The sequence below is a fragment of the Oncorhynchus clarkii genome, chromosome 6 (assembly GCF_045791955.1).
Source record: "Oncorhynchus clarkii lewisi isolate Uvic-CL-2024 chromosome 6, UVic_Ocla_1.0, whole genome shotgun sequence".
NCBI classification, from domain to species: Eukaryota; Metazoa; Chordata; class Actinopteri; order Salmoniformes; family Salmonidae; genus Oncorhynchus; species Oncorhynchus clarkii.
Window position 1 is genome coordinate 87,168,370 of NC_092152.1, and position 12,500 is coordinate 87,180,869.

Here is a 12,500-nt window from a genome sequence, read left to right on the forward strand (position 1 = left end):
GTGCAGTGTCCCACCTCCTATAGCCTGCATCATGTTATCACTAGTGCAGTGTCCCACCTCCTATAGCCTGCATCATGTTATCACTAGTGCAGTGTCCCACCTCCTATAGCCTGCATCATGTTATCACTAGTGCAGTGTCCCACCTCCTATAGCCTGCATCATGTTATCACTAGTGCAGTGTCCCACACATGGCCTCTGTTCCATCAACATGTTCTAAATCACATAGTTGAATTGATTTATTTTACAGTAAAACACGACGACATACAAATGCTAATCTGCCCTGTTTTGAAACATCATGCAATTATCTCAGAAATGTCTCAATCCCCTTTTTCAGGCAATAGGTTTAATAATCTCATCATTGAATAATGATATGCAAATGTTATTAATTTAGCTATTTTGGGGGGGGGGGGGGGGGTTGCAGGCTGTCTGCAACGTTTCAGATGTGACTGAAAACCATGTATGAAACGGATCGGCCAGTTGCGTTACTTTCTTCCATTTGTGTGGGAGAGATTGGGTGTGCGGCTGATAAGAATGTGCTGGCGTAAGGTGTAGAATTTCAGGGAACATTTTTCTCAGGTCACGTTGACTGCCCCCCGACAACTTGTCCCAATGCCTCGAGGCGCCCTGCGAGCGGATATAAAGAGGCATCAGAACGCGAAGGGTCTTCCATTCATTCTCAGAACTCCTGACATTCAGGTGGATCTTGTCCTGCCGCGAAGCCGCCCGCCGCTAGAATATCCCAAATAGCCATCACCATTATCAGGTCGGACAATGCTGCGAGTCAGGTGTCTCAGAGGAGGTAGCAGGGGGGCCGAGGCCGCCCATCTGATCGGCTCTATGGTTGGTATTTAGTTCCTGTTTTTTGTTTATTCAGAAATGTACAAAATCATAAAATGTGGCGAGTCTCATGGAAAGCGCAGCTGCGGCAAACAGCTGTTGGCTGTCACTCAGAAAAGTGAACACATTTCATTTAAGTTTTTTACAATTATAATATTATTTTTTATGAATTTAATTTGTTCTGATTACTTTGAACATTATTCTTTAAAATAAAATGAATAGGCTATTTTTTACACCTTCTTTTCACAGCAAAATACTCCATTAAATGTAGGCCTACCAATCAAAAAGCATGTCATTTTCTTTCATTCATTGATTTTGTCCGGACATAGGCGAGTTTTTGTTTCAAATAAAACGAATATAGCAGCATGTCTTGCGTTACTCAAGAATTTCGCATGCTGTTCTCTGGAATTGTGAATTAAGTCAATTCCATCTGCACGGAGTAGAACGCAAAAATTGCTACAGAAGTTAAAACATCAACCTATGTATTTATTGGAAGAGAACGTTTCTGCTTTATTTGGAAATGTGTAAGAGAGAGACATGTGTCCGGCAGCAAATTTTTGCGCGTGAATGACAGTGGACAGCTGTTGCGGGCCCTCCCTGAACCCACTGACACGGAGAGCTGAGCATGCCCTCGCTGGCCCCTTGAAATCATACCTCCAACCGAGATAAGTGCGTTTATCAAGCGCACCTTGACTCAAAACCAATAGTCCATATCTAACACCGCTCCGTTAGGCTTGAACACCTTATATTGACCAATGGTTTTCCTTTTGACCTTGTAATGCATCGGTCTTTGTGTAATGTCGAATGTGTATGATAAGGCTTACTGCAAGAGATTAAGCTAACAGGTTAGTCCTTGGTCGACTTATCTTTAATCATGTTTCGCTCAGACCTTGCGGGGCGCGAAACTGCGGTATGCCACTGGGTCACACTGCTGGCTCCGCAACGCAACATACATGATTACAGGGCCGTTCACAGGTTTACCATATAACATTATATTATAATCAAATTGATTAAGATGTTAACCTTCCAACAAATGTGGGTTTGTTTTATATATTTTTCCAATCAGTAGTTGAACTGAGGTGATTCTTCAAGTCCTGACCATGATAACAGTGGTTTAAGGATTTTTTTGGGGGGAGGGGAAACAACTTCCTACAATGCTGCACATTCTGCTATGGGGCAAAGATAAACATTTGCAGTTTTATAGCTAATATGATGCTATTGTACACATTTTGCCATGAGGCTGAGAGAAAATGTTTCAGTTTTACAGCTCATTTCCTGTCATTCTAAACATTACATTACATAATGTGTGACCACACCGTGACATGTGAGCAGATGATACTGACGCAGCTGTTCATCTTCCCGCAGCTCGGCCGCGCCATGACTGGCTGGGTGCAGGGCGCGTTCCAGAGCTACTCGAGTTCCGCTGCTGCCGCGCAGCCGCAACGCGCCCTGGAGGAGAACGCTGTCACTGAGCCTGAGCGACAGGAGTGTCCTGTCTGCGCCTACAACGAATGGGACCCGCTCGAAGAGGTGATCGTAGGCCGCGCCGAGAACGCGCGCGTCCCTCCTTTCACAGTAGAGGTCAAGGTGAGGTCATCAAGTCAGGACTCACAATTATGTAGAACAAATCTACACTATGTTTAAACTAAGATGCAATGAACCATAAATATATAAATATATTATTATTGCATTGAGTTGATGCAAAATTAGCCTATTGCAAATAGCAACAGCTTCCTTGCCAAATACATTAAAATATTTAATGGGACTCACCTGCTCAAATGAAATATTAATAATTCAAATAAATGAATGAATGAAGAACCCATATTGATGTATTCAACTTTTTTCAACAGGCTAACACATATGAGAAGCATTGGCCCTTCTACCAGAAGTATGGGGGCCAAAGCTTTCCTGAGGACCACTTGAAGAAAGCCGTTGCTGAGATTGAAGAAATGTGCAATATTCTCCGCATGGAGGGAGTTACAGTCCAGAGACCTGAACCCATGGACTGGTCCTTTGAGTACAACACTCCAGACTTCACCTCTACTGGTAGGCAGAGGGGAGCGCTACGGGATTGGTTGGTTAATTGATTGGTGGGTTTGTTGGTTCGTTGGTTGGTTAATTGATTGTTTGATAGAAAATTCACCACCTGAGCATTGAGTAAAAAAACAACAACCTGTGTGTCTCTAGCATGTCTCCCTCTCCTCTCCTCCACCCAGGCATGTATGCTGCCATGCCCAGAGACATCCTTATGGTAGTGGGGAATGAGATCATCGAGGCTCCCATGGCCTGGAGGTCCCGCTTCTTTGAGTACCGAGCCTACAGACCCCTCATCAAGGAGTACTTCAGAAAGGGTGCCAAGTGGACCACCCCCCCAAAACCCACCATGTCTGATGAGCTGTACGATCAGGTAGGTGCTAGATGACCCCCGAGAGGTGCTCTACTCACTTCAGGTGTCACCCTGACCCCCGAGAGGTGCTCTACTCACTTCAGGTGTCACCCTGACCCCCGAGAGGTGCTCTACTCACTTCAGGTGTCACCCTGACCCCCGAGAGGTGCTCTACTCACTTCAGGTGTCACCCTGACCCCCGAGAGTTGCTCTACTCACTTCAGAGTCTGTTCCTGCAGGGATCACATACTAAACATGCATTCACTGTTATGTAAAACCGCTTTGAATAAAAGCGTCTACTATACGTGGCATAGATTACTCTGTTCTTTGGCCGTATCTCATATAGCATGCTATAAGTGACATATTACCCATGAGATTAGGCCCAAACTTAGTATTATTTGTATTAACCATGAGATTAGGCCCAAATTTAGTGTATTTGTACTACCCATGAGATTAGGCCCAAATTTAGTGTGTTTGTATTACTCATGAGATTTGGCCCAATAACAGGGTGTGTATTTTACTCATGTGGCAAGGGGCCATTTAAAGATACACAGTTCATACATGATAACGTAATGGCTGTAGATAATCAACCCCCCTGCTCCAACCTATCAGTTTCTCTGACCTCTCCTTAAACTGAGACTCATAACTTAATGGCTGTAGATAATCAACCCCCCCTGCGCCAACCTGTCAGTTTTTCTGACCTCTCCTTAAACTGAGACTCATAACTTATTAATGGATGTAGATAATCAACCCCCTGCTCCAACCTGTCATTTTATCTGACCTCTCCTTAAACTGAGACTCAGCGACGTGACATTGCCACGAGCAGCAGGGTTGACCAAAGATATTTCATATGAGTGTGATGCAAGAAGATGCACTCTCACAGAGTATCTGCACGGGCACACTTCACTCTGCTGCAGTGTGATGGTTGCAGCCTGCCAAAAACGGTGGAGTTTAGCCTCGTGCTTCAACTCTGTTGCGGAAATCGTCCCGATACTGATGTTTACTTTGTTTATCACTGAGTCTACGTTTAAACCAGTCAGTCTCTGACCTCTGTCTGACCCCCCTCCCCACTCCAGGACTAACCTGTCTCTCTCTCTCTCTCTCTGCCCTGTCTGTCTCTCTAATCTGTCTCTCTCTCTGTCCCCCCTCCAGGACTAACCTGTCTGTCTCTCTCTCTGTCCCCACTCCAGGACTAACCTGTCTTTCTCTCTCTGCTCTGTCTGTCTCTATAATCTGTCTCTCTCTCTGCCCCCCCCCCCCCCCCCAGGACTAACCTGTCTGTCTCTCTAATCTGTCTCTCTCTTTGCCCCCTCCAGGACTAACCCGTCTGTCTCTCTAATCTGTCTCTCTCTCTGCCCCCCCAAGGACTAACCTGTCTGTCTCTCTAATCTGTCTCTCCCTCTGACCCTCTCCAGGACTAACCTGTCTCTCTCTCTAATCTGTCTCTCTCTCTGTCCCCCTCCAGGATTTACCTGTCTGTCTCTCTAATCTGTCTCTCTCTCTGCCCCCCCCCCCAGGACTAACCTGTCTGTCTCTCAAATCTGTCTCTCTCTCTGCCCCCTCTCTCTGCCCCCTCCAGGACTAACCTGTCTGTCTCTCTAATCTGTCTCTCTCTCTGCCCCCTCCAGGACTAACCTGTCTGTCTCTCTAATCTGTCTCTCTCTGCCCCCTCCAGGACTAACCTGTCTGTCTCTCTAATCTGTCTCTCTCTTTGCCCCCTCCAGGACTAACCTGTCTGTCTCTCTAATCTGTCTCTCTCTCTGCTCCCTCCAGCACTAACCTGTCTGTCTCTCTAATCTTTGCCCCCTCCAGGACTAACCTGTCTGCCTCTCTCATCTGTCTCTCTAATCTGTCTCTCTCTCTGCCCCCCCTCCAGGACTAACCTGTCTGTCTCTCTAATCTGTCTCTCTCTGCCCCCTCCAGGACTAACCTGTCTGTCTCTCTAATCTGTCTCTCTCTTTGCCCCCTCCAGGACTAACCTGTCTGTCTCTCTAATCTGTCTCTCTCTCTGCCCCCCTCCAGGACTAACCTGTCTGTCTCTCTAATCTGTCTCTCTCTCTGCCCCCTCCAGGACTAACCTGTCTGTCTCTCTAATCTGTCTCTCTAATCTGCCTCTCTCTCTGCCCCCTCCAGGACTAACCTGTCTGTTTCTCTGCCCTGTCTGTCTCTCTGCCCCCTCAGGACTAACCTGTCTGTCTCTCTAATCTGTCTCTCTCTCTGCCCCCTCCAGCACTAACCTGTCTGTCTCTCTAATCTGTCTCTCTCTCTCTGCCCCCTCCAGGACTAACCTGTCTGTCTCTCTGCCCTGTCTGTCTCTCTGCCCCCTCCAGGACTAACCTGTCTGTCTCTCTAATCTGTCTCTCTCTGCCCCCCTCCAGGACTAACCTGTCTGTCTCTCTAATCTGTCTCTCTCTCTGCCCCCTCCAGGACTAACCTGTCTGTCTCTCTAATCTGTCTCTCTCTCTGCCCCCCTCCAGGACTAACCTGTCTGTCTCTCTAATCTGTCTCTCTAATCTGTCTCTCTAATCTGTCTCTCTAATCTGTCTCTCTAATCTGTCTCTCTCTCTGCCCCCCTCCAGGACTAACCTGTCTGTCTCGCTAATCTGTCTCTCTAATCTGTCTCTCTAATCTGTCTGTCTCTCTGCCCCCCTCCAGGACTAACCTGTCTGTCTCTCTAATCTGTCTCTCTAATCTCTCTCTAATCTGTCTCTCTAATCTGTCTCTCTCTCTGCCCCCCTCCAGGACTAACCTGTCTGTCTCTCTAATCTGTCTCTCTAATCTGTCTCTCTAATCTGTCTGTCTCTCTGCCCCCCTCCAGGACTAACCTGTCTGTATCGCTAATCTGTCTCTCTAATCTGTCTCTCTAATCTGTCTGTCTCTCTGCCCCCCTCCAGGACTAACCTGTCTGTCTCTCTAATCTGTCTCTCTAATCTGTCTCTCTAATCTGTCTCTCTAATCTGTCTCTCTAATCTGTCTCTCTAATCTGTCTGTCTCTCTGCCCCCCTCCAGGACTAACCTGTCTGTCTCTCTAATCTGTCTCTATAATCTGTCTCCCTAATCTGTCTCTCTCTTCCCCCCTCCAGGACTACCCTATCCGCACGGTGGAGGACAGACACAAGCTGGCTGCCCAGGGAAAGTTTGTCACCACCGAACACGAGCCGTGCTTCGATGCCGCTGACTTCATCAGAGCTGGCAGGGATCTGTTCGTCCAGAGGAGTCAGGTATGGAGGCCCCAATGCCACATATATTTTATAGAGTCACACTGTGTTCACTCCTTAATCAAAAAAAAAAGTATGTGGACAGCCCTTCAAATGAGTGGATTTCAGCCACACCCGTTGCTGACAGGTGTATAAAATCGAGCACACAGTCATGCGATCTCCATAGACAAACATTGGCAGTAGAATGGCCATCCTGAAGAGGTCAGTGACTTTCAACGTGGCACCGTCATAGGATGCCACCTTTCCAACAAGTCTGTTTGTAAAATGTATGCCCTGCTAGAGCTGCCCCGAACAACTGTGAGTACTATTATTGTGAAGTGGAAACATCTAGGAGCAACAACGGCTCAGCTGCAAAGTGGTAGGCCACACAAGCTCACAGAACGTGACTACCGACTGCTGAAGTGCGTAGCAACACTCACTACCAAGTTCCAAACTGCCCCTGGAAGCAACGTCAGCACAATAACTGTTCGTCAGGAGCTTCATGAAATGTGTTTCCATGGCCGAGCAGCTGCACACAAGTCTAAGATCACCATGTGCAATGCCGAGCGTCAGGCTGGAGGATGTAAAGCTCGCCGCCATTGGACTCTGGAGCAGTGGAAACGCGTCCTCTGGAGTGATGAATGATGCTTCACCATCTGGCAGTCCGACGGACGAATTTGGGTTAGGTGGATGCCAGGTCAACACTACCTGCCCGAATGCATAATGACAATTGTGAAGTTTGGTGGAGGAATAATGGTCTGGAGCTGTATTTCATGGTTCGACTCCTTTAGTTCCAGTGAAGGGAAATCTTAATGCTCCAGCATACAATGACATTCTAAACGATTCTGTGCTTCCAACTTTGTGGCAACAGTTTCGGGAAGGCCCTTTCCTGTTTCAGCATGACAATATCCCCGTGCACAAAGGAAGGCCCATACAGAAATGGTTTGTTGAGATCGGTGTGGAAGAACTTGACTGGCCTGCACAGAGCCCTGACCTCACCCCATTGAACACCTTTGGGATTGGAACACTGACTGCGAGCCAGGCCTAATCGCCCAACATCAGTGCCCGACCTCACTAATGCTCTTGTGGCTGAATGAAAGCAAGTCCCCTGCAGCAATGTTCCAACAACTAGTGGGAAGCCTTCCCAGAAGAGTGGAGGCTGTTATAGCAGCAAAGGAGGGACCAACTCCATTTTAATGCCCATGAATTTGGAATGAGATGTTGGACGACCAGGTGTTGTTAATTTGGCCTTAACAGCGTAGCTACGGTTCACCTAATAAAGAGACAAAACAGTAATAGGGATGCAGAATTTGCCCCAACAGAAGCCCTACACTGCCTGGCTGCAATTACATCCCCAGTCTGGAGCAAAGAAGCCGACAGAACAGACAACTGGTGTACAGACGGATCCCTGGGTAACGGGGTCATGGGGTCACGGGGTCACGGAACACATTGAGTCCCTTTGAGGCTTTTTTATAGTTTGTCAATGACCGAGTTCAGAGCCACTAATTAACACAATTAGATACAGGACCAGCTCTGTAGGACCACAGTGTTAACTAGTGAAGGTAATGAATTGGGTGCTCTGTAGGGCCACAGTGTTAACTAGTGAAGGTAATGAATTGGGTGCTCTGTAGGACCACAGTGTTAACTAGTGAAGGTAATGAATTGGGTGCTCTGTAGGACCACAGTGTTAACTAGTGAAGGTAATGAATTGGGTGCTCTGTAGGACCAGTGTTAACTAGTGAAGGTAATGAATTGGGTGCTCTGTAGGACCACAGTGTTAACTAGTGAAGGTAATGAATTGGGTGCTCTGTAGGACCACAGTGTTAACTAGTGAAGGTAATGAATTGGGTGCTCTGTAGGACCACAGTGTTAACTAGTGAAGGTAATGAATTGGGTGCTCTGTAGGACCACGGTGTTAACCAGTGAAGGTAATGAATTGGGTGCTCTGTATGACCAGTGTTAACTAGTGAAGGTCATGAATTGGGTGCTCTGTAGGACCACAGTGTTAACTAGTGAAGGTAATGAATTGGGTGCTCTGTAGGACCAGTGTTAACTAGTGAAGGTAATGAATTGGGTGCTCTGTAGGACCACAGTGTTAACTAGTGAAGGTAATGAATTGGGTGCTCTGTAGGACCACAGTGTTAACTAGTGAAGGTAATGAATTGGGTGCTCTGTAGGACCACAGTGTTAACTAGTGAAGGTAATGAATTTGGTGCTCTGTAGGACCACAGTGTTAACTAGTGAAGGTAATGAATTGGGTGCTCTGTAGGACCACAGTGTTAACTAGTGAAGGTAATGAATTGGGTGCTCTGTAGGACCACAGTGTTAACTAGTGAAGGTAATGAATTGGGTGCTCTGTAGGACCACAGTGTTAACTAGTGAAGGTAATGAATTGGGTGCTCTGTAGGACCACAGTGTTAACTAGTGAAGGTAATGAATTGGGTGCTCTGTAGAACCACAGTGTTAACTAGTGAAGGTAATGAATTGGGTGCTCTGTAGGACCACAGTGTTAACTAGTGAAGGTCATGAATTGGGTGCTCTGTAGGACCACAGTGTTAACTAGTGAAGGTAATGAATTGGGTGCTCTGTAGGACCACAGTGTTAACTAGTGAAGGTAATGAATTGGGTGCTCTGTAGGACCACATTGTTAACTAGTGAAGGTAATGAATTGGGTGCTCTGTAGGACCACAGTGTTAACTAGTGAAGGTAATGAATTGGGTGCTCTGTAGGACCACAGTGTTAACTAGTGAAGGTAATGAATTGGGTGCTCTGTAGGACCACAGTGTTAACCAGTGAAGGTAATGAATTGGGTGCTCTGTATGACCAGTGTTAACTAGTGAAGGTAATGAATTGGGTGCTCTGTAGGACCACAGTGTTAACTAGTGAAGGTAATGAATTGGGTGCTCTGTAGGACCACGGTGTTAACCAGTGAAGGTAATGAATTGGGTGCTCTGTATGACCAGTGTTAACTAGTGAAGGTAATGAATTGGGTGCTCTGTAGGGCCACAGTGTTAACTAGTGAAGGTAATGAATTGGGTGCTCTGTAGAACCACAGTGTTAACTAGTGAAGGTAATGAATTGGGTGCTCTGTAGGACCACAGTGTTAACTAGTGAAGGTAATGAACTGGGTGCTCTGTAGGACCACAGTGTTAACTAGTGAAGGTAATGAATTGGGTGCTCTGTAGGACCACAGTGTTAACTAGTGAAGGTAATGAATTGGGTGCTCTGTAGGACCACAGTGTTAACTAGTGAAGGTCATGGATTGGGTGCTCTGTAGGACCACAGTGTTAACTAGTGAAGGTAATGAATTGGGTGCTCTGTAGGACCACAGTGTTAACTAGTGAAGGTAATGAATTGGGTGCTCTGTAGGACCACAGTGTTAACTAGTGAAGGTAATGAATTGGGTGCTCTGTAGGACCACAGTGTTAACTAGTGAAGGTAATGGATTGGGTGCTCTGTAGGACCACAGTGTTAACTAGTGAAGGTCATGGATTGGGTGCTCTGTAGGACCACAGTGTTAACTAGTGAAGGTAATGAATTGGGTGCTCTGTAGGACCACAGTGTTAACTAGTGAAGGTAATGAATTGGGTGCTCTGTAGGACCACAGTGTTAACTAGTGAAGGTAATGAATTGGGTGCTCTGTAGGACCACAGTGTTAACTGGTGAAGGTAATGAATTGGGTGCTCTGTAGGACCACAGTGTTAACTAGTGAAGGTAATGAATTGGGTGCTCTGTAGGACCACAGTGTTAACTAGTGAAGGTAATGAATTGGGTGCTCTGTAGGACCACAGTGTTAACTGGTGAAGGTAATGAATTGGGTGCTCTGTAGGACCACAGTGTTAACTGGTGAAGGTAATGAATTGGGTGCTCTGTAGGACCACAGTGTTAACTGGTGAAGGTAATGAATTGGGTGCTCTGTAGGACCACAGTGTTAACTAGTGAAGGTAATGAATTGGGTGCTCTGTAGGGCCACAGTGTTAACTAGTGAAGGTAATGAATTGGGTGCTCTGTATGACCAGTGTTAACTAGTGAAGGTAATGAATTGGGTGCTCTGTAGGGCCACAGTGTTAACTAGTGAAGGTAATGAATTGGGTGCTCTGTAGAACCACAGTGTTAACTAGTGAAGGTAATGAATTGGGTGCTCTGTAGGACCACAGTGTTAACTAGTGAAGGTAATGAATTGGGTGCTCTGTAGGACCACAGTGTTAACTAGTGAAGGTAATTAATTGGGTGCTCTGTAGGACCACAGTGTTAACTAGTGAAGGTAATGAATTGGGTGCTCTGTAGGACCACAGTGTTAACTAGTGAAGGTAATGAATTGGGTGCTCTGTAGGACCACAGTGTTAACTAGTGAAGGTAATGAATTGGGTGCTCTGTAGGACCACAGTGTTAACTAGTGAAGGTAATGAATTGGGTGCTCTGTAGGACCACAGTGTTAACTGGTGAAGGTAATGAATTGGGTGCTCTGTAGGACCACAGTGTTAACTAGTGAAGGTAATGAATTGGGTGCTCTGTAGGACCACAGTGTTAACTAGTGAAGGTAATGGATTGGGTGCTCTGTAGGACCACAGTGTTAACTGGTGAAGGTAATGTCTTCATGTCTCAGAAAGTGTTTACCTGGTGGTATTCACCAGGAAATGATATGATATCAATAGGTACTTTCTGAAAATCAACGAAATCAACACAATTGGTAACTACCTGGTACCAAATCGTGTATTATTATTAGTACTAGATATTACTAAGAAATGATTAGGTGTCATTTAAACACGTCGTTCCTAAGTGAATAATGTGTAAACAATTTATTGTCGATTGATTCCAGTCGTTATTTCTCTATTTCCAGGTTACAAACTACATGGGGATTGAGTGGATGCGTCGCCATCTTGCCCCTGACTACAAGGTCCACATCATCTCATTCAAGGACCCTAACCCCATGCACATTGACGCCACCTTCAACATCATCGGGCCGGGACTGGTGCTGTCCAACCCTGATCGTCCCTGTCGTCAGGTCAGTCAGATGGAGGGAGAGAGAAAGAGAGAAGAGAGGGGGGGCGGGGGGGGGGGGGGGGGGGGAGTGAATAGAGAATGAGAGGAGAGAGATGGGGAGGAAGGGAGAGAGAGAGAAAGAGAGAGGGGGGTGGGGGGGTGGGGGAGGGGTGGAGTGAAGAGAGAATGAGAGGAGAGAGACGGGGAGGAAGGGAGAGAGAGAGGAGAGAGAGGCGGGAGAGAGAGGGGTGGAGCGAGAGTGAGAGAGAGAGAGAGAGAGAGAGGAGAGAGAGACGGGAGAGAGAGGGGTGGAGAGAGAGGGGTGGAGAGAGAGAGAGAGAGAGAGAGAGAGAGAGAGAGAGAGAGAGAGAGAGAGAGAGAGAGAGAGAGATGGGAGAGAGAGGGGTGGAGAGAGAGGGGTGGAGAGAGAGAGAGAGAGAGATTACCCTCCTGACCAGTTTGCCCTTTCCCCCTGTATATGCATTCCTGCAGTGCCCTCTGTTGGAGCGGTGCTGTAACTGATAAAACGTGACATGGGAACAGACCTCTCTGTCTGACCCACAGCATCTCTGATTTCTCTCCTTCAGGTGGAGATGTTTGAGAAGGCCGGCTGGACCGTGGTGAAGCCTCCAACCCCTCTGATTCCAGATGGTATGTTGTTGTTGTTGTTTGGGAATTTAATCAACAAAAGACAACACCATTTCTAGCACTTCCTTATTTGTTGATAGAAACTCATACTCAACACTGTCGGTGTGGTCTTTTCATAGTGTGACGATATCTATGAGTGTCTGGTTAGTAAATCTACCTGTTCTCCCATCAGACCACCCTCTGTGGATGTCCTCTAAGTGGCTGTCCATGAATGTCTTGATGCTGGACCCCAAACGGGTCATGTGTGATGCTAACGAGCACACCATCCACAAGATGTTTGAGAACCTTGGTGAGTAGAAGATGACCTTCGTGTATGACCTATGACCTATTCATTATAATCCCTATTTTATCTTTATTTAGTGATTGATAGTTTTTATTTGTTTGTCTAAGTTAGTTCAGATAAAGTTCCAAGACAGACCTTTTGACAACTGCCATTCCTCTGGTTTTTC

The 12,500-nt window shown here is 46.6% G+C and overlaps 1 protein-coding gene across 1 annotated transcript in view; it reads left to right on the top strand.

The window, feature by feature from the left end:
- Positions 1–443: 443 nt before the first annotated feature.
- Positions 444–12,500, top strand: part of LOC139411759 (glycine amidinotransferase, mitochondrial) — a 12,921-nt gene continuing 864 nt past the window's right edge. Inside the window, exons 1-8 of the mRNA XM_071158487.1 lie at positions 444–840; positions 2,203–2,424; positions 2,688–2,883; positions 3,054–3,244; positions 6,307–6,444; positions 11,261–11,425; positions 11,991–12,054; positions 12,224–12,340. Coding sequence (XP_071014588.1) covers positions 772–840; positions 2,203–2,424; positions 2,688–2,883; positions 3,054–3,244; positions 6,307–6,444; positions 11,261–11,425; positions 11,991–12,054; positions 12,224–12,340 — 1,162 coding nt within the window. The 5' untranslated portion in view covers positions 444–771. The remainder of the gene's footprint in view (positions 841–2,202; positions 2,425–2,687; positions 2,884–3,053; positions 3,245–6,306; positions 6,445–11,260; positions 11,426–11,990; positions 12,055–12,223; positions 12,341–12,500) is intronic.